We start from the raw sequence: 27,851 nt of genomic DNA, 5'->3' as shown, positions 1-27,851 counted from the left end.
TCACTTTTAGATGGATCTTTTTTAAAGTCATTTAACCCAATGATTTCTTGTAACCCAATGATTTCTTTGTAGGTCCTTTTTTCCTTTTTGTATAACGTACACTGAAGCCTGCTTGCTGAGACAGTGTCTCACATTATTATGACATTTTACACAACATTTCTCAAAAGAACATCTAACCAAGTTTTGCCAGTGAAGTTATCATGCTCCATCCACTAGCATCAAACTCACTCTGTATAGCTGTTTTAAATAGCAACCTTGCTGATTTTTTCCCCAAAGTTCACCCACAAATCTCATCATATTCTCTTTTGTGCTTCAGAGACTCGCAATCCTCCCTGCTAATCTTTTCCTCTCCCATTTATAACTTCTATCATGTCATCCTCACTAGTAAGTAATGCATATTGGTAGCAGAAATAAAGCAGTAAAGGCTTACTCTTACACTACCATAGAACTGCAGAAACTTTTAAACTGCCTAGTATTTTGTCATTTTAGTTTGTCCACACTGAATCTAATGCTAAAAGAATGGCTTTAAACCTTATGCTATTAAAGGAAGGGGCTAAAAAAGGTGGTGGCTATTCAGTAACAGAGAAAAGCAAAAAACGTTCTAAAATATCAGAAAAAAACACTAAACGATTTCCACTGTAAAAAAGGAAAAAAAAAAAAAAAAAAAGTAGGAGAAATGATTTATGCTATGGCCCGCTTTCTTTTATATATGTGTGCCCCATAGGACAGTTGCCCCGCTCTTCTGTTCACATGTAGAGCAGGAGCTCCACCTTGTGTTCTGGGACACTCATGTCCACAGTAGTCGCCTCATGGAAAGAGGAGAGAGATGACTAACAGTAGCCAATTTTTTTGAACTGTAGGCAAGTACCTGGATGATAAAGTGGATATACTTTTCAAATACATTCAAGACACATACCTGTTTCAAACATATGGAATTGTGTTAAAATCCACCTTCCTTTGTTTCCAACTAACACTTGGAAATTTGGAGCAGACTTCGTGAATTTTCATGGCTGCCAGGTGGGATTTGACTGTGCTATAGGAGAAGCCAGATTCTTACTTTGAGTATAGACCAGAATAGGGACTAGGACCTCACATAGAAAGGCATCAATGAGAACATAAAAAAGAGTATAAAATATTTCTCCAGTGGAGAGCATCTCATTGATCTGTTGTTCTCTACAGGCGTACATTCATGGTTGTTAATCGTCCAGGGAGAGCCTCATGCCTTGGATGTTAAAGTCATTTTGTAAAAACACAAAGGAGAATTTACCCAATGACTTCTATCAAAGCATGGTACAACTTTTATATATTGGGAAAAAAATCATTAGATCATCTGGCCAATGGAAAGAGATACAACTCCACAAGCAAGAAGCATACATCCTGCTTAGTCTTCATAACTGGGACAAGGAGCCCCTTTTAAAAGGTGACCAGGCAGGGACCTGGTAGCAGTAGCAGACATTGAAACTTATCCTCAGTATACTTGGAGCTGCTGAGCTAATGCAGTTATCTGGCACAGTACTGGAATCAAAATTGAAGTTGAGTCCAAGATAGAAACACCAAACAGAAATGCCAGTGGTTTCCTGAAGTACCACACCCCCTCTTCTGAAGAACATGAAGGTATGCATACCATACAAATACCCTATGAAGAGCACCTGTAGTCAAAGAGGGACACTCAGGTTAACAGAATAAGCACTTGAAGTTAAAGATATTGCTATATCCAGATGTGGTAATTTTCATTACTGCCCAGGCAAAAGATTGTTTATAGAGGTTCATAGTGCACAATTTTGACCTGATGTACTTGAAACATGATCACTAATGAAAGAACAGTTGAGATTATACTCTGCAGTTCCCTGATGCCCAATTCAAAATTAGTAACAGGCTTCTTATCACTAAGAAATATCCAGTTCCAGAAYCGAGGCAGTCTGAAGAGAAGACATCATACAATCTCTAATCCTGTAGTCCTTTCTCCTGAGTATTAGTATGCCCAGCCAACACAGACATCACAGCACATAATATCAGACAGTCAAGTCTGATGATCTGTTAACCCTTCATGGAGAGAGCAAATGTGTAGGCTGAAGGAAGATTCGGGAAATCACAGTATATTCAGATTGGATAAGACTGCAGGAGCTTCTGGTCATAGATCATAAGATGGACTTTTGGAAGACCGATGTTTTTCCGCATCAGAGACTTTGATATTTCTACAAAAGCTGGAGTTGAGCTCCAAGAACAAGAGGTTGCCTCATTGTTGATTGTGCCACCTCCATCATAAGAGTTATCTGAGACTTTGACCCCTCTCCTTTCAGATGTGAGAGACTGAGGCCAATTTTTCTGCAAAGTGCTCATTGCCAAGGCAACAGAGAAACTGGAGGTGGAGGGTGTCCTGATAGGACAGTAGAAACATGCAGAGAATTCAGGGCTAGAAAGTACTCCTTGAAGAAGACATCTRATCTGAATTTACATATTAGAAAGCAATCAGAGGTTCTACATACAAAAACCAACAGATAAATCCGTCAAAGAGATAAAGAATTTAAGGCAAGCTATGTTTTCTGAGGAATATTAAACTACAGAGTGTAATGCCTTACCAAGTGGATGAAAAGAAGTGAGCATTCTGTTAACTCTTCGGAACGCTCTGCAATTTGAGACAGGATGCAGTATATATGTCACTCAAAGAGTACATGTGGATTATCAGTCAAAATCACGTTATCCACACCAGAGGAAACATCTGTGCCTGATTTCATCTTGAGCTAACCAGACGAAAAAAACTCTCTCCTCCCATATGATCTTATCGCAGCTGAGTCAGTAGGTCATGGCAGAGAATAAGTGGAAGCTAAAGCTATCACTGAATCTTCCTTATATATTTCCATACTAAATGTCTTTCATTATAACTAACAAAGTCTCTCACGTGCTCCTAAAATCAGTTGCAGGCAGTATAGGGGCTACTTATTAATAAAACTCATTATGAAAGTATCTTTTCTCATTTCATCCCTCTCTTAGGAAGTACCCTTTCCTAAATCTATGCCTTGGCATACTTGACCACTGCTATTAACCAGAGACTCCTTCCCACTGCTGTAATGCAGTGTTTCAGTGGTACCTGGCACAAAGGAGAGCCAACTTGGTCTGGATATTATTAGCATATCAAAAAAATGTAATTTTTGAAGAAATATCCTAATCGAAAACAGCTTTTTTACCTGTTGAAGCCATCCCCTGTGATAGATCACCTCAAACTCCAGAAGAACTTTTCCTACTTTGTTGTAGTTGTGGATTATGCGCTTGCCATCTGCTGTTTGTAGAACAGCTGGGTGCTGTTGAAAAGACTCCATGGGTTCCTGGATCCTATGGAAAAGGTGGCGTGCCCACAAGATCCTACCAGCTATTGGAGGCAGATTACGAGCCAATGGAGGGTCCAGCTTCTGTTCAGTGTAGAGCTTAGAGACTGTTTCTATGTCATGACCATAGTTTTGAAGGATTTTCAGGTACTTTTCATCAACACCAAGACTTGGAATTCCTAATCTGCTAAGAAAATAAAAGTCATTAGAAATATTCCTTCAAGACTTCTGAAATTCTTTTTGCACATTGTTGGAAAAACAAACACAATCTTCCCTTGCAGTCTTTAGAAAACTCCCTTGCATTCTTTAGAAAATAACTACTTTATGAGCAGAGTTTTCACTAAGCTTGAACAAATACTATCACAACCTAATTCCAAGCAACCAAGATTTAGGCCAGATGATAAAAGTTTCCAAGTAAGCCTACACATTTTCTACCTTGTCTCTGTTTTCTAACACTAAACTAAAATTATTTGCAGCCAGTTGTAACCAGTCACCACCAGCAGTCTATTCCAATAAACAGAATATAATAAGAAAAGTGACACAACAAAGACTGAGGCTATTTTGCAACAATATGAATCTATTGAGTCACATTTCACTCTTTCCTGATATAAGTATTTTGCCTTTTTCTAGTTGCCCTGTAGCAATAAATTAATTTCATCATCAAAGGACAAAATTAAGGTATATATGTTAATAGCCAAAACAAAGTATTCCCATTCCTATTCTAGCTTTAAAGGCACAGTTCAAAGTCTATTTATAGTTTACATTTTCCAGTACATGGAAATAGATGTTTTTTATTCATCCGCACTACTGAGGAAATACCCCTTACCAAAGCTGAATAGCTGGAGGAGAGGGGGTTGAGTTGTTTTTCATTTGTATTTAAGACGTTTCCTGCTCTATTCTCCTCTTTTCTACTACACTCAAAGACTTATTTCCATTGCCTGACAGAATTCTAGCAAACTAGATAGGACACAGTACCTTTCAAATTTCTTCAACATCCTCAGTGCTCTTTCAGTGTTCAGAATATTTTCAAAGGTAATGTCCATAAAAGTCCTTAACTGATCCTGGAAAAGATAAAATAATTCTACAGTATAGTATTACATCAAATATTACCTACATATTAAATATAATAATAGGTGTTACTTGATAATATTTATCATATATTATAGATATATAGTGTTTGTTTATGTGAAAACAACCTCAATAAACATCATTTTTCTCTTTCTTCCATCCTGAAAAAATGAAACAAAATACAACCAACTTTCAAGGCATTTTCTTCTGAAGTTCTCTCTGTAGCTGTAAAACCAACAAAAGCTTTGGTACCCTCAAACATTCCGCCATGCTGAGAGCCTCAGAGAATGCTTGCTTTCCTCTTCAGCAGCCAAATTAAATATTAACTTTATTTATATAGTTTTTCATGATTTCAGAATTAAGAGAAAATTAATTATCTCTGTTTTAGGTGCTACGCTCCCATTCACCCAACAAAATCATGGGGTTTTTTTGTGTTCTTCTTGCTAGCATTAATTCCAATAAAGTAGGGTCATGAGAAATCTTTTTGATGGAAGACCTCTTAATAGGCCTTTTCTGGCCTATTCTATGAAACTGGCCTGAATGTAAGATAGTAAATGCAAGTTCTGAAGTGGAGATACATCAGAATTATTTTTCCATATCACAGTAGAAATGTTAAGATTTGCATTATTTTTTTTTTGGTGGTAGCTTGCATAGAGGTACTTTGCTTTCCAGGAGAAATCACCAGGAAATTAAATTATTATTTAAAACATAAAACTTACGTGAAGATCATTTATCTCTTTGCAAAACTTTTCATAGTCTTGGTCAAAATCAGTCTTGCGCTGATCCAAAAAATTGTACTGCTTGTTCTTCATAGTGTCAATAATGCTCTAAACAGTTTCAGAGAAAAAAAAATCATCAAATTGTCTTATCAAAAAAGTATCACATTGAAATATTTAACTCAATGGGCTGTGCATCTTTACAATTTGCCTTCACCATTAGTTAACCAGTATTTGCTAAGCACTATAAGCAAACCAATACAACGTGTTTGAAAAAAGCAAGTTGATGCAATGGCCAGGTGAATTTCATTTATGTTACTTGCTCTTCTAAGTCAATTACAACTGACAGAAAATACAAACTCTAGCTTTTCATCAAAGATACTTGTAACTTATTAAATATTCTCTTATGCAAAGGTTCAGTACTTTAAAATATAAACGAACAATATTTAAAAGTTAACAAAGTTCAACTTCAGTACAGGAAAATAATTCCCTCATTAGTATTTCCCATGTCTTCAAATTAACTAATTTCATAGAAAAAGAGACTACTCAAAAGTCCTGGTAAGATGCAACATGTCATCACCTCGAGGCTTATTACTCCTGACTTCTCTTCCATTGTGGCTGTCCACTCAAATGAAAGCATGCTTAATCAGCATCTCCCACGACTTGTCCATATAGCTGAAGAATTTGAGTGATAAACCAGTACTTTAGTATTTCAGTGCTTCAATGGGTCGTGTGGTACGTCTGTATAGAGTTTGCAGACTGTACCAGTGCACTGGGCTGATAGTTACAGGTGGTTTTTCAACTGAAAGTGCCCCAGATGAGATGCCTGTATCTCAGCCTAAGAAAATAATTCCTTCATAGCATGACCTGAAAATCATATGTTGCTGAGAAGTCTGTTGGCATAGCTTTAGAGAGCAGTTCACACTGAAGGGAGAAAAATTTCGAGCAGCTCACACCCATCCTGCCCCTCTGGAGGAGATCTTGGACCAAGCTATCCTTTCAGTAGTGCCTAGATTTCTTTCCTGAAGATACACAGTTCGCTACAGGAGGGAATAAAGGAGGAAACAAGCAGGTGTGAAGCATGTGGTCAGGAGCCCGGAATCCAGGCTGCACCCTGGAGTGCAACAGGGAGTTGCTCACATTTTACCCTAGAGTTAGCTAACTAAAGCAACAAAGTAATTTACTCATGGTGACAGCAGAAAGGAAGAGGGATATGGTAATGCAAATTAGAACACCACATTATATGTATTGCCAACATGTGATCTCTAAAAGCAGTTTACATATTACATACAGTGAATACTTCTGATTTATTTTGACACTTATAAATGCCATAATTATCATGACACTGTTCTAATTAAGATATATATAATAAGGAAAGTTAACTGTTGCTCCAGAAAACAGGGAAGACTCTACTTGTTACATGTCAAGTTGTGCTATGAAATAAACTTAATCTCAGTAAGAAGGAAGGAAAGAAAAGAACATGATTTAGCACAGTTATATTCTTACAAGTGTTCCTTGTTGTTCAAGTCTCACTTGTATTAGATAAAAGGGCCAGGAAAGACGCCAAAAGAAGTAATACAGTAGTAATACAAAGAGATTTTGCTGCTACAAAAGAAAAGGTCTAGACTTGGAGAGCTCTCCAGCACAAAGCAGCTAAGTCACTTTTCTTACCCCAAAGAGAGTCCTCTGTGAATTAACTCTTTATACATTCAGGAAGGACAAAGCTATCAAGTTGTACTCTAGATGAGTACAGACTTTGAGCACATCTAAAAATCTATTTTGCTGGAATAAAATGTACTATTTCCTTAATGAAATGAGGTAAATTTAAGAGTTCAAGATTTTTTCCCCCCCTTTATGCTAAAAGTGACTTGTTTCAAGAAATCAAAGATACATCTGTTTGCATTTACGCAGCACAGAAATGGAACAGAGGTTTGTTCCACTCCAAGCTGCAAGGAAATCTGACTGCAGCATCAAGCACCAGCACAATGGAACAAGTCATCAGTGCTAGGCAACGACCAGGTGCCCCGGCAYGGTGGGCAAGGGATGAAGACAGCCTGCAATATTCGTCACTATACGTTTTAATAGCTGGCAAAACATTTCTTAAGATAGTAATGTTGTAATTCTCATTTCTGCAGCTCATAACACAAAGTTATGGTTCCAACTACTCCAGTTATAAAGTTCTCTAATTATTTTGTCTTTTTGCTAAAGCTAAAATTTGCTTTTCATACATCCTTTTCATCTTGCCTGCTCACGCTCCAAGAGATCACGCACTTAGAACACTAAATATTACCCAGTAATAYGCTTATAGAGTTATTCTTTTCTCTTAACAGACACTTTCTAATATTCATCATTATTTATTGCTTCAACATCAAGCTAGACTGACAGGATTTCCAAAATTTACTGTGTACCTCGTATTTTATGATCATTGTTTCCAATCCCTCTATCTTAGACTCCTGTAGAACTGAGTAAATTTTAATAGTATTAAAAACTTCTATTATCTTAGCCAGACGTCGATGAAAGGTTTCAAATTTTCCAAAGATATACATCTCACTAAAATTAAACTGCCTTTCAGCTGGATTTTGTTCCAGTTTCTTCTTTATCTTGTGAAAGCAATTTTGATATGCCTAAAAAAGAGTTTAAAAGGAGAAGAATATCAAATATGTAATAGAAAGACTATTAGCTATAACAAAATTTAAGTAGATACATATGACCATCTCTAACTGTCTAGTAAGTAGAAGTTTGATTAATAATCATTCTGTRAACTATAAAAAGACATTAACAGAATTCATGTCTGAAAACTAAGTCAACAGTACCAGTATAGAATCACATATTTCACCAAATGTACAAACTGAACATACAAAGACATGTATTTGTATATTCCATCCTCAGCTATTGTGAAATTCTGTTTCCTGCAGTGGCATTTTATAGCAGGGCCCCAAAAATGGATTTTCTGAACATCTAAGACAAGCACTCAGATCTCAGTTTTCAGAGACTGAAAAGAATGATTGTGCACTGAGTAGTTCTACTGAGTAATAATGTTTCAAATTTTCTAATCACTTTTTAGAATAAAACCCTTCTGAAGTTAGAATGCTGCTCCATAGCAGCTTCCTATTTTTATACTGTTTTGTTAATTGTGTCAAATCTTACTCCAAACATGTTAAGATTCAGTTCTTCCCAAAGTCAGATTATCTAGTCACCTTGAAATACAAAGTCGGATTACATAGTCACCTCCTTGAAATAGTTTCTCTCAAGAGTACTTCTTTTTAAATTACAAACGTCATTTCTTTTTATTATATATAGATCTCAATAAACCTACTTGGAGGTAATAATACAGAGTTTCCTAGGGTGCTGATGATTCAAAGTTTTAAGTTTTAATCTATTTAAATTGATTTGCTGAAAGTTTTCAGACGTTGCTCAGATTCGAAAAAAAAGTTTGTCCTTAAACATGCTTTAATACTGCAATTGAACAGTAAACTTTATAGAAACATAAATTTACAGCTTCTTGATGATGGTAAGAAGTTGTCGTAGAAATCTGCACTAAATTGCACAAGAACTATGCAAGATTTGTTGTTTCAGAAGGTGCCAGGATCTTTAGCCCAAACCATTACGAGATGGAAATGTAACAAAGGAAAAAATCTGAGTCTTCCAATACCTACAAGGATGTTATCAAAAAGATGAAGGTGGGCTCTTTACAGTAGCACATGGAGTACAAGAGCCTGGGCATAAATTGAAACAGGAGGTGTTCGTACTTAAAATAAGGAGAAACATTTTTACCCTAACGACAATCAAGCAGTGAAACAGGTTGACCAGAGAGGTTATTCAGCCTCCATCTCTGGAGGCTTTCAAGACAGGACTGGATAAAGCCCTGGACAACCTCATAGATGATCCTATTTTGAGCAGGAGGTTGGACTAGGTACCTCTGCAGGCCCCTGCCAACTTGAATTATCCTATGCTCCTACAATCCTATGTTCCAAAAGGGGAAAGGAAGGAGGGAAACACTCCTGAAACGATAATGAAAGTGTATGCACAAATTTGGGGGGAAAAACAAAAGCTATCTTCCTGGCAGGTCTGTATGATCTAAACGTCTGAATTCTTCTCAGTTCTCTACACTATCCATTCTAAAACTGCAGGTTATCCACATCTCTTTGGAATATGTTCAGTGCAGTAAGTCTCTCTGTTTTGATTTCTACCACACATCTATCATCATCACAGAAAAAACTTTCCAGAGAATCTCAGGCATGAAAATCCAAGTAATTCTCATAGAAGCATGTAGGCCAAGTGCTGAACTTCTGTTTCTTGAGGAAAATCAGACCCTGGATTATCTTATCCCTTTGCTCTAATATAATCACTCCAACTCCAAAAGGTATTTCTTTGATCTCTTCTTTTTCCTTCATTACCATACTCCTTCCACATACACAATAAAAACTTTTCCTTATTATGGTTTCCTAAATCTTACCTTATACTTCTGGGGGTTTTGCATGATCCTTTCACCTACCTGTTTAAGTCTAATAGCTGCTCGTAGCTTTTGCAAAACTCTTTCCTGAGGTTGATTCCAGAGGGTGGCAGTATCATTGTTTGTAATATAAGATTTACATGCTGTGATCAACTGATTGGTCACCTAAAAGCAATTTTAACCTTATGAAAAAAAGTTACAAAACAAAGCAAAGCTTACCCTTCTTCTTAATCTAATCCCATATTTCTGTCTCAACTGACCCAAAGCCTGCAAAATACTAATACCAAATATGAAACACACACACATTGACAGTTTTGCTTGAAGTACCCAAAGTCCACACTGGTCTACTACCAAAGCGCCATCATCCTGATGATGTATTCTCATCCCAAACCTAAACTCAAAACATCCTTGAAATGACATTCAGGACTTCCAAGTCATGACTTTTGGCACTTCCAAAAGCAAAGGTGAAATCAAGGTCCCATGAGACTATGACATTAAAGAAATTAGGTTAAAAAAATGTACAAAAGAACCTCCAATTCTTTCTTTTACACAATCATAAAAGATTTAAGAACCATATTACATTATCGTAACTGGTTCTACAAACCCATGTTTAACAGGCAAAATTTGCTGTAACAAAAGAAGTTCCTCAGATCCACTCATGTCAGAGTTGAGATTAGCCCTGATCTTCAAGAAGGCTGAAAAAATTCTTATGATTCCAAATTATATAATGTAAAATTAGTTCTATCCTTGAAAAAGTTTTAGCACTATTTCCAATGCTCAATTCAAAATTAAATGGGCCAAAACGTTGCCTGTTCAACAGCTTGGTCCTTTTCTATTTGTTGCCTCACTAAAAATCAAACATCAACATAAAAATTTGTGTAAATTTATTTTCATGCTGTATGCACCCACCTTCACAAAGAGCGAGGAAATCTTTTCAGAGGTATTGTAGTACTGTGAGATACTGTGAATCATTTTAATTGCATTCATAAGTCCTGGAATAGCAGCTACCATGGACACCTAGAAAGAAACACAGTCTTTGAACTTAGCTCAATACTTGTTTTTAATTATACATCAGATAGACACCTATGTAGATAAACCAGGATTGGCATAAACACGTTCTTTCTAATGTTTCTGCCTCTTCTTCCGTGGGCATGTCTTGTACCATGCTCTGCTCTACTTTGTTTTCCAAGCACTMTGGCTCAGTTTAGGGGAAAGGTTTTCACCAGAGGTGTAGCTGAAAGAATTCTAATAAATAATGAAAACTTCAAAGAGACAAAAGTACCTTCAAAAATAGCATTTGTTTTGATTAAAAGCATGTTTTTACACTTTTTACTAAAATTGGTATAAATTTTCATACTAAAAAAAGCCCAAATTTGGCAGTTGGCCTCATGACTCATTTAAATAAAGCRTCTGGTGATGGTCTGTTTTTATTTGTCCATTTCCTATGTAGTTTTCAGTAAGTATTGTGTGCAAGAGAAGCCTTTTGCTAAATTCTTTGAATAGAACCGCTATTTCAAAAGCCCATCAGTCCTGCCTTCAGCCTTTTAATGGGCTAGATTGAGAGATCTTTTAGAAAACTCCTCCTCATGTCTGAACTTCAAAAGTAATGACAACTTTATCCTATTGACAAACTAGTTTTCAGCATAGGTTAGGGCCCTAGAAGGAAGGGAGCACCAAGAGAGCTGGTTAATACTCAAGCAACACTTCCTTCAAGCTCAAGATCAGTGCGTCCCTATGAGTAAGAAGTCAGACAAAGGGAGCAGGAGAACTGCATGGATGAGCAAGAAGCTCCTGGTCAAACTCAAGCAGAAGAAGGAAGTACACAGAATGTGGAAGAGGGGACAGGCCACTTGGGAGGAATACAGAAACATTGTCAGAGAATGCAGGGATGCAACAAGGAAGGCTAAGGCTCATTGGAATTAAATCTGGCAAGGGATGTCAAGGACAAGAAGGGCTTCTTCAAATACACCAGTAGCGAAAGACTAAGGGAAAACTTGGGCCTGCTGCTGAATCAGGTGGAGGCCCTGGTGACAAAGGATATAGATGCTTCTTTGTATYGGTCTTTACTGCTAAGGGCAGCCCTTAGGCATCCCAGAGCCTGGAGTCAAGAAATAAAGTCTGGAGAAAGGAAGACTTTCCTTTGGTCAAGAAGGATCAAGATAGAGATCATTAGGCAAACTTGACACCCACTAATCCATGAGCCCCTGATGGGATGCATCTGTGAGTGCTGAGGGAGCTGGCAGATATTATTACTAGGCCACTCTCCATCATCTTTGAAATGTCATGGAGAACTGGAGAGGTGCCTGAGGAGTGGAAGAAAGCCAATGTCAATCCAGTTTTTAAAAAGGGCAAGAAGGAGGACCCAGCCAACTACAGGCCAGTCAGCTTCACCTCTCCCCCTGGAGAGGTGAGGGAACATCTTGTTCTGGATGTCATCTCCAGACATACAAAGGAAAAGAAGGTGATCAAGAGTAGTCAGCATGGATTCATGAAGAGGAAACCATGCTTGACAAATCTCAGAGCCTTCTCTGATGGAATGATTGGCTGGGTAGATGAGGGGAGAGCAGGGGATGTTGTCTCCTTTGACTTCAGCAAGGCTTTTGACACTGTCTCCCATAATATCCTCCTAGGCAAGCTCAGGAAGTGTGGGGTTAGATGAGTGGACAGTGAGGTGGATGGAGAACTGGTGGAACAACAGAGCTCAGAGGGTTGTCTTCAGTGGTGCAGAGACTAGTTGGAGGCCTGTGCCAAGCGGTGTGCCCCTGGGCTYAGTACTGGAGGCAATCTTAATCAGCTTATTCATCAATGACATGGATGAAGGGATAGAGTGCCTCCTCAGAAAGTTTGATGATGATACCAAGTTGGGAGGAGTGGCTGATACCCCAGAAGGCTGTGCTGCCATTCAGAGAGATGTGGACAGGCTGGAGAGTTGGGCAGAGAGGAACCTCATGAGGTTCAATAAGGGCAGGGTCCTGCAYTTTGGGAGGAATAACTCCATGCACCAGTATAGGCTGGGGGCTGACCTGYTGGAAAGCAGCTCTGCGGAGAAGGACCTGGGAGTGCTGGTGGACAACAAGTTGACTATGAGCCAGCAAGGTGCCCTTGTGGCCAGGAAGGCCAGTGGTATCGTGAGGTGCATTAGGAAGAGTGTTTCCAGCGGGTCGAGGGAGGTGATCCTGCCCCTCTACTCAGCCCTGGGGAGGCCTCATCTGGAGTACTGCATCCAGTTCTGGACTCCCCAGCACAAGAGAGACATGGAGGTACTGGAGAGAGTCCAGCATAGGGCTACGAAGATGATTAGGGGACTGGAGCACCTCTCATATGAGGAACGGCTGCGAGAGCTGGGCCTSTTTAGCCTGGGGAAGAGAAGACTGAGGTGGGATCTCATCAATATATAAAAGTATCTTAAAGGAAGGTGTCAAGAGGATSTGGACAGCTTCTTTTCAGTGGTGCCAAGTGACAGGACAAGAGGCAATGGGCATAAACCAAAGCACAGGAAGTTCCATCTGAACATGAGGAAAAACATCTTTCCTGTGAGGGTGACAGAGCACTGGACCAGGTTGCTCAGAGAGGCTGGGGAGTCTCCTTCTCTGGAGCTATTCAAAACCCACCCAGATGCAACCCTGTGCAATGTGTTCTACATGACCCTGCTTGAGTAGTGGGGATGGACTAGATGATCTCCAGAGTTCTTTTCCAGCCTCAACCATTCTGTGAGTCTGTGATTTTGTAGGTAAATATCACTAAGGGAAAACGTTCATTTTCCATACCCCAGTGGCTTCCTGTTCCACCCCACGCTGATGTTCCAAATTAAACCTCTCTTTGCTACAAAGCTAGTTCCTCTTCACTAAAAGCCAGTTCCTGGAGCACAACGCAAATAAATTTGAACTAGCCCTGCGCCATGCCAAAGGAAAGCCTATTCACTTTGGCTCTGTTTTGTATCTGTATCATGTTAATCTTTTATCAGTGAGACTCAAATTATCAGATTGGGAAACAGTGAAATCGCACACTGTTTTAATGCTCTCCAGTAAATGGACACAGAGCACACATCACACGAGCCATAACACAGTTGCCCAAACCACTGTCTGGAGACAATTTCACTTTGTGAAGCATAGACAAAGAGGTAGCTAAGGCGGCCAAAGCTCTGAGTCTTCACAGCTACTCATTAGACTTTTCTGACTAGTGAGATACAGTCAGCTGTAAAACTAGTTCTAATAAAAGCAGCCATTTGCCACCTACTACTTGCTTTAGCAGTTAACAGAATAGTAAGCTTCCTTCTCCCATTCAGTTCCTTAATTTGGCTCTTTTTGTTTACTACTTGTTATGCTTGCATCGTCCTGTTACTATGTTACGGGAAGGCCATTCATATTTACTGCTTAATATATACATATAACCATACTTATGCCTTTTTAACCCAAAAAGCTGAAATTTGCCGTATAAATATTAGGCTAAACATGATCTTGCCATTTACAAAAAATGAAAAATCAGTCCTTAGCATAGTACTATGCTCACTTTCCTCTTTTTTTCCCTTTATTTTAAATATTTCAGTTCTTTCTATAGCACAGAATCAAGTTTCATCAGACTGAAAGCTTCATGAATACCACAGGTAATGGACAGCAAGCAGTTCAGTTTAGAGCCATGAATTCCCATTAGGCCACTTCCAGCATAAATGAAAAAAGTCGCAAACAGGAGAAGGGTWCCTAAAATGCTATCTAATTATATCATTTCCAAACTTAGCCTCCAAACTATAAAGTACATTCAATTCAGCTGTTTCAAGATTTCATTATAGGAGTCAGGAGTTTTACTTACAGGGTCACTATTATATAACGGATCACAACATTTTTCCAGAGTATATAAATACTTCACATTATCTTTAGCTTCATTTGCTGCATTTGTAATGCGAATATCCAACACTCGCCAATTCTAAGAATAGAAAGTTAAGTAAAATAAAAACACAGATTTCAGAAAAACTATTTTGTCTAAAATATTTTAAGASCACTCTGTTTTTTCCATTAGCCTTTAAAGACATTTGAAAGCACAGTTCCGATACTTCAGAGTTGAGTTACATTCATTTACCCAAGATGAAGAATGAGTCCTTGTTTTGCATCAATAACATGGCTGCAAACATACTGTTAGAATTTAGATCACTTAGTGCAAGATGTTACATCAGTATTAGTGCTGATTAGTGCAATTAAGTTGCTATTAATTATATAGTCACCCTTTGGCAATTAATTTTGCTGAATGGACTGACGAATGTATAAGCATGTAYTAATTTCACATGCCTTTCAGTTTGGTGAACCAAGACTTTTTCTTCTTCTCCTGCTAACCAAGGAACGTGTATAACATTTAAAAAAGCAAGTTATATTATCAGAAYATAGCTTGTGTATATTCAGTATCATAGAGTACTTTTTGATAAAGCTTCAGCTCTTAAGGTAGAAGTAGCATTTATGATGTACCAGCTATTGTTGAAAGAGGAAGAGAACAGCTAGGAGTAAATAGTTGTCACAGCAGCCACTGAATAATACCTAKGATAGCAGCCACAAACACAGGGAGGTAACTTCTTTGTTTCAAACAAGTTTAGATAGGTAAATTGCAACGAGACAAAAATCAAGTTGCATATTATACAACAGGAATTTTATGTTGGGCAAAAAAAGGCAATGCCTGAATGAAATCAGCATAGAAATTATATTTTATTCACTTTTTTTCTGTTTGAGATGGGTCTTTAGCTTTGTTATGTCATTGTAAGAAGTTATGGCTCTACAAACATTTTTTTTTGACAGACACTGTAACATCAGAATGATGTTAAAACATTGTTTTTCATTTTGTTTACGTTAACTACCCAGTCTATTGATTCAATTATCTCATTTAATAATCAACTTTTCAAAGATTTACACGTACATGTTTCTGTTGAATCTATGGATGCAGGATATTTTATCAGCCTTTAGACGAAAGGGATCCCAGTCATTTTCAAGAGATTAAAATAGAGTTAAGTCTTACCTACTCAAGGTGAGGAACAGGGAAGGGGAGGAGAAAACAGAAGCCTAAGAGACTTCAATATTTTGTCCACCAGCTATGTTCCATACATTACAATAATGAACTATGCTATTCAGAACATATCTAATCTTTATGTGAGTCATTTTTCAAAATATGACCTTCAGTAGTTTCGATTTAGCAGCAGTGAGTACTCCAAACACTGCCTTCACATCTGGGCTCCTCAGCTGGTCCATAAGGTAGCTGAATTTAGACAATTTTTTTTTCCAGTGATCAAGCTCTGCTCGAGGTCCGAGGTCATCAGCTTCCTTTCTCAATTGGTCATTTTCTGCAAGAACCTTTAATCATACGGTAATATTAGTGACTGATGCTGAATTTTTTTATCTGCATGGATGGCAGCCATATTAATTCTTAACTAACAGTATTAACCTCCTGTGATAAATTACCTAACTCATCCATTGCTTCACATAATCAGAGTATTCAACTCTGCTTAGCCTTTTGAGCTTTGAGTTAAAGAGAGACTATTTCAAGAGCACTGTTACAGACAATTAAATGTTCTGTATGTAACCTAAAAAGCAGATTTCAAAGTGTGATGACCATTAAGAATAGTGTTCAGTGAATTATTCCATTCCTTCTGCTTTCTTTAAACTCACTAGGAATCACAGACTGTGTTCAACCTTGATTTACTCTTGATGGAGATTAATCTTTTATAGGAGATGAATCTTCTATTAAAAAAAACCCACTCATTTGTTACTTGAGGTACCAGATAATTGCTTCAGTAGCTATAATATAAGCATAAACAGAAAGCTTTGCCTGACCCAATATGGACACAGGGAACTCAGTAGATGTCAAGGTAATACGAAGGAGCGTATTAACTATAATCCTACTCTAGTGGATAATCCAACTTCCAGCAATCACATACTTCAGACTATTCTGAAATGAAAATTGCTGTAATTTGCTTTCCACCACATTTTGATAAGCATAATATTCACTGAAAAATTTTACTAGCTGTAATGGTTTCTACATAATGGTCTACAACACTTCAGTCGCAACAAATCAAAGAATGTATTACAAATCTATAATAATGCTGAATGTGAAAGTTTTAGTCATGAATTTAATGAATAAATTTGAAAAAGATAAAAAACTTTAAAATGAACTAGACTTTTACTGTTTTGAAATGCATCRTTCAGATGTTGAGGACTAAGTTAGATTCTATGGCACTTTAAATTATTGAGGAGTCTTCCTTTTCTCTTTCACCAGCTCAGTGGGTTCAGCTTCTCTCTATGAGCTGGGTAATGTGTGTTCAAAATTGTCTCTGCCAACATCTCCATGTTTCCTTTGTAAGATGTTCCATTTTCACCATGGTAAATATTCTTACTACCAAACTGCAGAGGCCTCCCTCACTTTCTTTTCAGCCTAACAGCTATCCATGTGCTGTGTATATGTTCAACACTCAAAAGGAAGATTGTTCAACAGCACTGAGAAAGAGAACTGACTTTGGCAAAGTCTGTCTCAGAAATCTACTGGTGGTCTTTGAAACAATCAATAAACACTGACAGGGCCTTGAGGGCACAACTAGACCTTAATGTATGTGACCAGCCTCTCCTAGGGACACCCTCCACCCCTCCATGCCTGTGGGCCCAGGAACCCATCTCAGCCCCGCTCAGGGCCATCAGTCCTGCCTCAGTGACACCATAGAAGTTAGCAGTCTCCAGCTCAGCCACAGTCATGCCCGTCTGATCATAGACCCTATTGATCCAGACTCCAAACAATGGACTGATTTCCGAGGTTGACCTCAGCCCTGCTGCATCACTGTGGACCTGCCCAGAAGCCCAATTCTAACTCTGGCATGTGGATTGACTTTCCAGTTTGACCTTAAACCTGCCTTATTCCCAGCATGTTGCCTTATACCACCACCTCTGGGCCTGTCTTGCTCGCTTCACTAGAGCGCTGTAGGACTAGGCCTGGYAGGCAAGGCTTCTGCCCTGACATCCATGTTATTCCCTTTAGTTCCTGGCTCTCCTTCTCTAGGAAGCAGCCAGCACTTGCTGCTCCCTGCCACACTCTTGGAAAAGGCAGATCCAGAGGACATAATCTACTGGGATTTCTGAAAGCTTCCATCAAGAGTCCTCCTAGATGGACAATAGCCTGCCCAGGAAACTCAGCAGCTTTGCTGTAWATAGGAAAGCCTATTCACAGATAAATAATTGGTTAAAAGACAGGACAAGGATAACAGTAAATGGCCAGTTTTCCACTGTGGAGGAAGGTCATCAGCAGAGCTCCACAGCAATATGTGTTGGGACATATACTCAATGCATTTTTCAAAATAATCAGAAATGATCCAGAAAAGGAAGTAAGCAGCAAAGATGCTGATGGTATTAAGGAAGGGGATGAGGGCAAACTGAAGAACTGTAGAAAGATTTTGATACTCAGTGACTAGGTATTGAGGTGAGAGGTGAGTTTCAACATAGACTGAAAGTGATACACAAGGCTAAAAGCAATCTTCACATATATGGTGATAAACTTTGAGCCAATTCACGCAGCAGCAAGATACTACTGTGAAAAATCAGCTCTATGCTCATCAGCCACTAAAAATATATTGAATTTTCACAGTTGTTATGATAAGGATGTTCTCTACTTCTTTTCTGTAGACTGAAGGAAACACTGGACACATTTATGCAGGGAAAAAAAACACAGAGGGTTATTCAAAAAAAAAAAAAAAAAAAAAAAAAAAAAGCCCCACACACAAAACTTCTGAGCTACAAACTGTTGGAGGATGAAAAAGTATCAAGGGGAAGTACTGCTATCTGTTTATTCTACTTTTCTACTCTTCCTCAGCATTCACTTTTTCCCATTACCAGAGATGCCAGAGATGATATTTGGTTAAAAGGACCTTTAATCTGACCTCAAACTGGTGGCTCTTATGATAATCTTCTGTCAGAAGATGGTGAATACCATGTTTATAAACTGTGAAGCCATACTTATAAAAGGTATGACAAATTCAAGTCCCTTAGAGAACAAGATGATGTGGACGCAGAATTATTATGTGACAATAAATAATTCTAAGCTTAAATATAGGTATACCTCCTCTTGTTCCCATTTCTCATTGCAGTAAGGGGAAGAAAAGAGTTCCCTCATGCCAACCTTGACATTTGTTAGGGCTTTCCTTTACTAAAAAGCACAAAAATAGCTGTGAACACTTCAGTCAAAAATTGTTTCCAACCTCCCATATACTAAAGAAAAAACTATTTAATGTCAGCTCAAGAAAAAATGCTCCCTTCTTTCTCCAGTTCTTATGAGCAAGCCTAAAAGTCTTGAGCTTGGTATTAAAATCCCTAAGCCTGTAACGCAATGCAATCCCAAGAATGAAGATAAAATATAATTTCCATCTTTGGCCAAAAAATAACACACAATAAAAATCCTTCAGGGGCATTTGAGAGCATTAGACTAAATATCTTTCTTGTTTTACAAAGGCTTGAATGACTATTTTTTCTATTTGGCAGTAGGTAAGTAGTGCTAGAAAGTAGAGTAAATCTTCTGGTAGAGGGCGAGTTCATTGTGACGGATTCTCCCCACTAGCTACAGCTCGTATGTCTATAAATAAAATGGGGTTGAGTTTTTAAATTTTGTTTCTTCCTTTTAAGAAGTATGGGCCTTAACAAATAAAATTATTGCATGGTGTTAATTTCTTAACTAGAAGACAAGAATATTTCTCTGATAAAATCTTGGCAAAGCGAAGCAAAAGAAATCAGGTAGCAGCTAAATTTCCACTTTCCAAGGTCAGAAGTTATTCATACTGCCCCCTTCTTTAATGCCTGCATAAACATTACAAAACATGTTTCTCTAAGTTTCTATGCTTTATCGTGAATGCATTGCTTTTGAACTGATACACAAACCACAAAAACATGACACTAATTTTATGCAATAGCTCAACTGATTGTTTCRCTTCTTTGTTAAAAGAACTTTAAAAACTATGTTTTATAGACTGTAAGACCTGCTTCCAAGACAAAAAAAATACAATTACAAATTCATCTGAATTTTTCAATTTTACCTCCACTTCAAACAAGTAAACTGACCTTACAATACTTCAAACCTCATGAAGAGGTTCGATCAGTGCAAAGCTTTTTCTTTAAGATGAGGTGACTAACAAAACCAAGGAATTAAGCTTCCAAATACATGTGCACATCTGTTAGTAAGATGGAAGTAGTTCTCTAGAATACACTCATTTTAGAAGCAAAAGCACATAAAACACATCAATAGTAATTTAAAATACAGTTATCTCTCACATCTGTCTTTACAGACAGGCAATTATATGCCAAYTCAGCATCTGCCAATATACATTTAATAACCTATGGTCACCTGTTCAATCTGTTTAGTCCACACTTGCATGCAGATTTCTATTCTTTCAAGAGCTTCTGTGCTGTTAGCAATCACCAGATAATCTGAGGGTCCTCTTAAAGTTTTCAGATCATATGTTTCACATTTCCTTAGATTCACCTGAAGACACAAGTTATAAAAAAAATGAAATGCTGAAATGTTTGTGACAAATAACCTASGARTTTCAAAAARTGACTGATTTGCTCACTTGGGTTATCTTGCCTCATATTCTCACATCAATTTAATGTAAGATGATTTGAGCACACAACCAGACTCCAGAATCTGAAGAAGTTGCTGACCTGGGAACTTCTCACTCACGCCCTTTCCTTCATAAAGGCTGAGTATAAATTAACAGTTAAAGCAGCTGATACAGAAAATAATCTACATGTTTGTGGTATCATTCTTGGATTACAAAAGGCTGCAGACATGAGAGTTGAGAAGGAAATAGCTCAACAGAACTGGCACCAGAAGGAACAAAAACAGAAGCAGCTGCTGAACCATCAAAGCCACAAACTTTCATAGACATTAAAGCCACAGATCAAAGTTACCAATGATAGCAAACAATATTTAAAAGTGCAACTTCTTCTGCAGTTTAACAAAATATTTTATTAGTATTTTATAACAGCAATAAGTTCAAAACTCAAGGGCAAGAGACATTTTAGAGACAATTTCTAGTTGCCACAGGAGCCATATTACCTTTTCCAACAGACTTTGCTCAGTTCCTGATAACACAGTAACAAATGCTTCAAGGGAACCAAGGAAGTCCTGCTTAACACTGGAAGCTTGTTGAGCTTTACCAAGTTCACCCCAGCCATGGTCCATAGTCCTTAAGGCTGGAATGAAGATTTCTGATATCAACTGCTCAATACTTTTTAGTAAGCCATCTTGACCTATATCCATCATATTAAAATTCACTTCCTGAAAAAGAAACACAATACATGTTAAAATGGAAAATTTAACTTTGCCACTATGTATTTATTCCAGACGTATTGCCTTTAGCACCTCAAAAATTACCACTGTCTACGAGTCCCCTACAGCCTCAAGCAATAACATCACAATTCTTGCTAGCAGGGCCTGCAAAAGTTCAGTCCTCAAAAGATCAAAGTATGGAATTAGGAGGCATCTCTACAGCCCTTTCAGCTTAATCAGCTACCATTGACTCTAGGATAGCAAACTTGTACAGGGTGACAGTTTGTCATCCAAAACTGAGGAAACAAAGGACTGAAAACACTTCCAAAATACRATCAAGGCATAAGAGACCACTCTTTGTAAAATTCAGTTTATGTAGAGGAGTAAAAGCATTCCATTCCCGAATCTTCTCAGGCTATCAGAATTCTTTTTGTGAACAATAAATTTATGTTTAAATTATCCAGGCATAGATCAGTACAATCAAAAGCCTTAGATACCAACAGAATTTTGAACTATAGTTAAATCTGAATTCTAGTTTCCCAGAACTTTTCATCCACGAAAAATATTTCCCTCCAATTGGAGAAAGGACAACTCACAGAATATTTGCTTTTAGTCATTCTGAAGAGGACTCCAAAGATTTCTAAGTTAAACTACAAGAATCTGTCAGTCATTTTTGCTTCATTAGAAATTATCACACGAATTTTTTTCAGTAACATAATTTAACACTAAACAAATTGCATCTTGCATTGAAGTATCATGCATTATATGTATCTTCAGCTACTGAGGAATTTATAATAATTAAATGTTCAAATAAAAAGTCTGCAGTAACAGCTTTTGTGAAATGCTCAGGTGTTATCTATTACACAGTATCCTGAATCAATATTCATTTTTATTTTTCAACWCGTTTTTTCTAATTTTAAGGTGTTATTTACAATCAGCAAGTTGGTGAAGGATATTTCATTACCTCTGAAGAACTTTGCTGCACACATATTTCRACTGTGATTACCAGCTTGCAAGCATTATTAATAAGCTATCACCTTAATAATATGGTGAAGACATTAATAATCTTCATCTGGTAAACAGCAAATAACTAAAGAGCTAAACCATCTCTTTCAAAACTATGACCAAAAAAAACGAGAGAGAGAGAGAGAGAGAGAGAAATTGAGAAATCAAATGATGTAGAAATCAAATAACAATTGCATAAAAATCTGGTCATGGCAGCCAACTCATCTACCCTTGCTTTTTTTTTTTTTTTTTTTAGTTAGTTATTGCTTACTTAGGCCAACTGCGCTTCATAAAGGTTTTTCTGAAAGAACTTGAGGAAGTTAAAATTTTTTTTCCACAACACTGAATTCTCTCATCACTCTGATTAGTTCTTCTACTTAAGACAGGTTCCTCTACATTTTATTCTATGCTTGCAGCTACTGGGCTTACACCGCACTTGATCCAGCTCTGTTCACATCAGATTGTCACAGATTCAAAGAGTCTTTCATCAGTATAATTTATACATATGGTCACAAAATAAAACCATTTTTGTTTATCTAATGGATTTACCAGCACTTATTAAAGTTTAGCAATTCAGTACTTGAGTGTTACCTAGTTACTGTTTGTCAGCTTGGATTGACACAGGTTTTCTTAGTACCATTTCTTAATAATAATGATTTATACTTCTAGTTGCTGGTACTGAACTGTGTCAGTTTTTCCATTTCCTTTCTCTTTTTTTCTCCTGTATTTCATTTAGCCAGACTGTGTCCTTTTGCTCATTTTGTCATGGCAAAGAACATCAAATTACTCATTGATAGCAAATACTCCAAGATGAAAGTGAATTTTAAACAAGATCATGAATAGTGATCTGTAGTGACTGACTCTTACCTGATAGATATTCTCACTTGTGATGGGTTTCAAGGGATTAGATCTAATGAAGACAACACATATACCAGTTAAAGCAACTTCTTTTCCCTCTGTCAAAAATACTTTAGGTTTCTTCTTCTTTGCCAAATGTGAATTGATTCCTGTTCCTGGAAGGCCAAGATGTTCTATGGGTTCAAATGAAGCAAACATTTTAAAACTATTGATGACCTGTTTGGAGAAAAACTTTCTAGAGAAAGTTCAGTCACCATTTGTGTAGCTGAGTTGCAGCTACCACTGGTCCTAGAGCTGCCCCAGTTGTCTTCCCAAGGAAGGCACACACAACCCCTAATCGACTTTCTTTCCCTAAGAACATGAGAACATGCAGACCTAAGTCTAACATATAGAAAAAAATGATGTAAAATGCTTCTGAAAACAAGCAGACACAGACCTCAGCAGATTCTCTGAGGGAGTTACAGAGACTGGTCTTTGGTTATGTTTGTTTTCTGTTACTGGTTTTCTAGTGTTACCTCACAAAAAAATGCACATGCACGCACACACACACACACACACACAAACACACACACACACACACACACACACACACCCTTCCTAATGGAAAGCTGCAACAATAAAAAGGTGAAAAACAAACTATTGGTCTCAGTGTTTAAAGGACAATGCATGCCCCTTCTTCCAATTGCACAACTATGTTGTCCTGGAGGTCCCCACTTGGGGTCGCATGACCCAACAGGTCCCTTCTCCTCACTTCTCCTCGCATCACCTCTGCCTCAAAAAAATCCGTTTATTGCCATACTTCCTGCAGAAGCCTTCCTTTTGTTTATCCCAGATATATATCAAGGGCCCTCATACACACACACACACAMAAAAAAAAAATATACACGTGWMCATTTTAAATATAGATATATAACCCTCATACATTTATATACATAACCATGCATGTGAGTGCACAAGTATTTACAAATATTTTATTTACAGATTATATATTCTGTGTCCAGTTCTGGGCTCCCCAGYACAAGAGAGACATGGAGGTACTGGAGAGAGTCCAGCATAGGGCTACAAAGATGATCAGAGGGCTGGAGCATCTGCCCTATGAGGAATGGCTGCAAGAGCTGGGCCTCTTTAGCCTAAAGAAGAGAAGACTGAGAGGGGATCTTGTCAATGTGTATAAGTATCTGAAGGGAGGATGTCAAAAGGATGGGGCCAGACTCCTTTCAGTAGTGCCACGTGAAAGGACAAGAGGCAACGGGCAAAAACTGAACCACAGGAAGTTCTGCCTGAACATGAGGGGGAATTTCTTCCCTGTGAGAGTGAGAGAGCACTGGACCAGGTTGCCCAGAGAGGTAGGGGAGTCTCCTTCTCTGGAGATATTCAAAGCCCGCCTGGATGCACTGGATGCAACCCTGTCTGACATGCTCTAGGTGATCCTGCTTGATCAGGGGGCATTGGACTAGATGATCTCCAGAGGTCCCTTCCAACCTCACCCATTCTGTGATTCTGTGATTTTATATATATATATATATGAAAATATAATTAAGTATATAAGCATACACATTAAAAGGTATTAAAAGATAGTTTAACAAGATATAATGACTTTATTAATTAAAGTTTAAATGTACACAAAAAGAAAATAAAAGTCATATCTCTGCTGATGAYGTTTTAACATACCTGAGGTGAGTGTGAGCTGAAGAGAAGGGAGTGCATTTAAGGGGGCACAAACAAGTCTGTACACGGCTGGAGTGGGAATAAGTTGGAGAGGGTGTAGGATAAGGGGCAAAGCTTATGTGTCTGCCCAAGAGACCTAGACATGCCTGAGTTGTGAGTATAAAAGGCAACATTGGCTCTGAGACAGCTAGAGCTTTTTAAAACACTTTTTTTCATCCTTTTTTAAAATCAGGGAACATACATCTTAGAAATTACTGACTGACCAGGGAAAAGAATTTCTAACAATCTCTAAACAATCTATTAAAGTCCTATAACATTCACCAGTTTGCTACTAACAATGAAGTAAAAGCCTTCATGGCTCCAAGATGTGGAGGTATTTTAAAGCAGGGAACATCTTTCATTCCCTCRGTGTGTTCTGAGAGTTTGCAAAGAGCTGTAGTCACAGCTCCCTCACAACTACCAGAGACAGACCTGTGAACCTGAACCTTTCAAACAGCAAGGTATGGAAAACCATGATTTAAAAGTTTGATTTAAAAGTAATGAAATTACAGCCTCTTCTCAGACAGTGAGATTAGAACAGTGAGATTAGTGGGGTGATTAGAATAAAAAATTTTTTTWAAAAAAAGTTTGTGAGCAGATGTTTACAGATGTAATTTTCACAGCAGCTGAAATTGTAAAATAGGGTCAGAAACCATTATACCACTTAGTAAACTACARTTAGCTATCAGGGGGATATTTTACCCCAAAGAATTTCAATATTGAACCTCTCAGCAGGGACACAGTTTACAAATTTGAAAAGATCCCTTTTGTAAAAGGGAAAAGAAGAAAGTAACAGATGCTGAAGCAACATAGCTGGTCTCAGAAACTTAACAGTTGGATAGAAGCCTCCCAAATCCAAGAAGCTTAGTAGCTGGGGCTGGTAAAAAAAACAGAAGATGGTACTTCCTGCACCAAGCTGCCTAGCAATGCCTGCACCTGGGTTTTCCCATAAAAATAGGCTTCAGACATCACCATATAGTTGGTGATCTCTCCAACAAATGGGAGGTGGTGCTAGCAGAAAAACAATATCCACAGAGTTAGAATAAAATTAATACAAAGTCTTTGAAATAGGGCTTAGGATAGGACACAGCATTATCCTTTGTGAAGAGTTTATTAGCTAGTCCTTCCCCTGTTGTTGGAATATATAAACAATGTTGTTGGTGCCCATAACCAAGCTTCAGCAGTAGGCCTAGTCTACAATCCTGTGACTAGTAAAATAAAGCTTAAAACAGTTGAAAACACTTATACTTTTTGTACACCTAAGAACCTAGTGCATGTTTGGGGAGCTTTGCCAGGCACAGCGGCTAAGAAATTTCCCTTCACAGCTAGTATCACAGGAGGGCTTAACTCTTGTTACCTCTACAGGAATCTTGCAAAGCATCAGCTTGTCAAACACTTTTTGGCCCCATAATTGTGCTGCGTTCCAGGTCAAAATAGTAACAGTGAAACTTTGAATATGACATACAATAAGAGTATTACATGCCAGTGAACTAACAGCACATTGAAATAAAAATTGTCCAGAACAAGCACATCTCATTTCACCATAAGAAGGTGATTGTGAAGCTGCATCTGCCTTCCCAGAAAGCTCTGCTATTTTAAGGAACTACATCAACATGGCAATAGTGAAGAATGACAGGGATTCAGCCATGTACTTCAATAATTATGGAGGTCAGGCTAGCAACGGTTACSTCAGTTTTCAGAGCCTTCCCATGATGCATGGAGCTGAACTAGGTGGCATACTTTGCAGCTTCTTTAGAATAGCCTTATCACTTTTGAAAAGGTGGGTGGAAATTGTTCAGCTCTGTGTAAAAGTGCCACCCAAACTGCAAAAAATCCCAGGCCATTCTGGACACACTGGAAACACTGGCAAAGCAGAAGGGTTCAAGGCTCATCTATATTCAAAAAAGAGCTTTAAAAGAAAAATAGATCTGTCACACCCCGTAAGGGGAAGATGGCTTAATCCTTTAAAAGAAAAAAGACAATTGATTTTTCCAGATGACTTTTGTTCACAGTTGCCTAGAAAAAGGTACTGTATCCAAGCCAGAGTTGTACAATACGTCCCCAACACAGACCAGTATTGAGAAAAGTCTGCTCATTGAGGTTCCTCCACTTTTGACCATTGCAGAAGCAGTACCTCTTGTCTTTCGCATAGCCAGGAATGGGAAAGGCTACATACTGAATCACTTTGCTGAAATACTGTAAAAGTTGATGGGTCCAGCATCAGTGCTGGCGGTGCCATAGGTCTAATGAATCCCTTGTGGCATCTGTATTCAGCCAGCTGGATGTTATGCTAAAGGACTGACCTATAAAACCAGAGCAGGAACTGTTTCCTCTACCATACATTTATTGAGTTGCTTTCCAATTACAGTCATGACAGACTGTCCTCACATTTTTCCATGGATCTGTTCCACAAAGACATAGACAAGTAGCAGGAAGCAGTCATGCCAGATGGTGTCAGTAATCAAGGATTTAGGCTGTGATGGCAGCGAGTAGCAAAAACAAACTTTTGGGATCACACCACAACTACCTATTTTTTCAAAAAGGCTCTTGTTGAGCAGTGTGGATGTAAAAAATTAGCTAAGGTAACAAAGACTTTTGTTTGATGAGCTCATCATCAACAATGGACTGTAAACTGGTTATTTTCTATGCCTTGCTGTTTTTGAAGAAAGTACAGATTGCTGCTGGAGTGCATTTGGCATATGAAGAGGCTTGGCTCACAACCAACACTAAATACCATTAAAGAGATGGGTCTGAAAGTGTTAAGCATACATGCTGGCAGCCAAAGCAGCAATCAAGAAGACCTGTTTCTGGGACAACTGCCAGAAAGGAAGAGGAATAGCACAACAGTCTTAGCAAACAGAGGCCAGCATAATACACTGAAAGGGATCTGTACAATGACCCATTCTCACAATTTTATCGTCTTCTTTTTCGTAGTATGTGTAATGAGTTCTCAGTCCTATATAATCTATAATATATAATAAATCATGGCCCCAGAATGAACAGCATAAAAGATTTTTTTATGAATTTTGCCTGAGAAGAAAAAATGTAGAGTACAAGCTGCACACTGTGATAGTTTTGGAAGTAACATACACTCACTCACAGCTGTGTGCAAAGGCACCCTCCAGCTCATGCTCTTCATCTGACACACACCTCTGTTTTCTGCTTCTTAACTGCCACACCATCATTCTTTTCTTTTGGTGGCATGGTCTTTTGGGGGCTTTTGCCCAGGGTCTCCTGATTAGTTTGGGGATGAGTAAGGTGGACTCTTGGTTATATTCACAGACTTAGCCCCTTGCCTCACACCCTCTCAAATGCCCTTCCACTTCTTCAACTCAGACCTGCCCCAGCCACGTTAAAACTTGTTCCACAGCTTTCTAAACTGGTGGTCCTTGAGTCTGTATTTTCTTTTGATTCAAWTTTCTTTCTATATACATTTAGATTTTACTA

At 38.2% G+C, this 27,851-nt stretch overlaps 1 protein-coding gene across 1 annotated transcript in view; it reads right to left on the bottom strand.

Moving 5' to 3' along the window:
- Window positions 1-27,851, bottom strand: part of DNAH5 (dynein axonemal heavy chain 5) — a 198,939-nt gene that overhangs the window by 102,228 nt on the left and 68,860 nt on the right. The window contains exons 6-16 of the mRNA XM_085302093.1: window positions 22,707-22,870; window positions 20,622-20,843; window positions 19,908-20,045; window positions 15,710-15,886; window positions 14,367-14,480; window positions 10,470-10,577; window positions 9,603-9,725; window positions 7,516-7,731; window positions 5,111-5,218; window positions 4,299-4,384; window positions 3,186-3,507 (exon numbers count right to left, since the gene is read on the bottom strand). Of these exons, the coding sequence (XP_085158219.1) occupies window positions 3,186-3,507; window positions 4,299-4,384; window positions 5,111-5,218; window positions 7,516-7,731; window positions 9,603-9,725; window positions 10,470-10,577; window positions 14,367-14,480; window positions 15,710-15,886; window positions 19,908-20,045; window positions 20,622-20,843; window positions 22,707-22,870 (1,778 nt within the window). The remainder of the gene's footprint in view (window positions 1-3,185; window positions 3,508-4,298; window positions 4,385-5,110; window positions 5,219-7,515; window positions 7,732-9,602; window positions 9,726-10,469; window positions 10,578-14,366; window positions 14,481-15,709; window positions 15,887-19,907; window positions 20,046-20,621; window positions 20,844-22,706; window positions 22,871-27,851) is intronic.

This window comes from Rhea americana, unplaced genomic scaffold (assembly GCF_003343005.1).
Source record: "Rhea americana isolate MKP2758 unplaced genomic scaffold, rheAme1 scaffold_185, whole genome shotgun sequence".
Classification (NCBI taxonomy): Eukaryota; Metazoa; Chordata; class Aves; order Rheiformes; family Rheidae; genus Rhea; species Rhea americana.
This window is presented reverse-complemented; position numbering and strand designations above follow the sequence as displayed.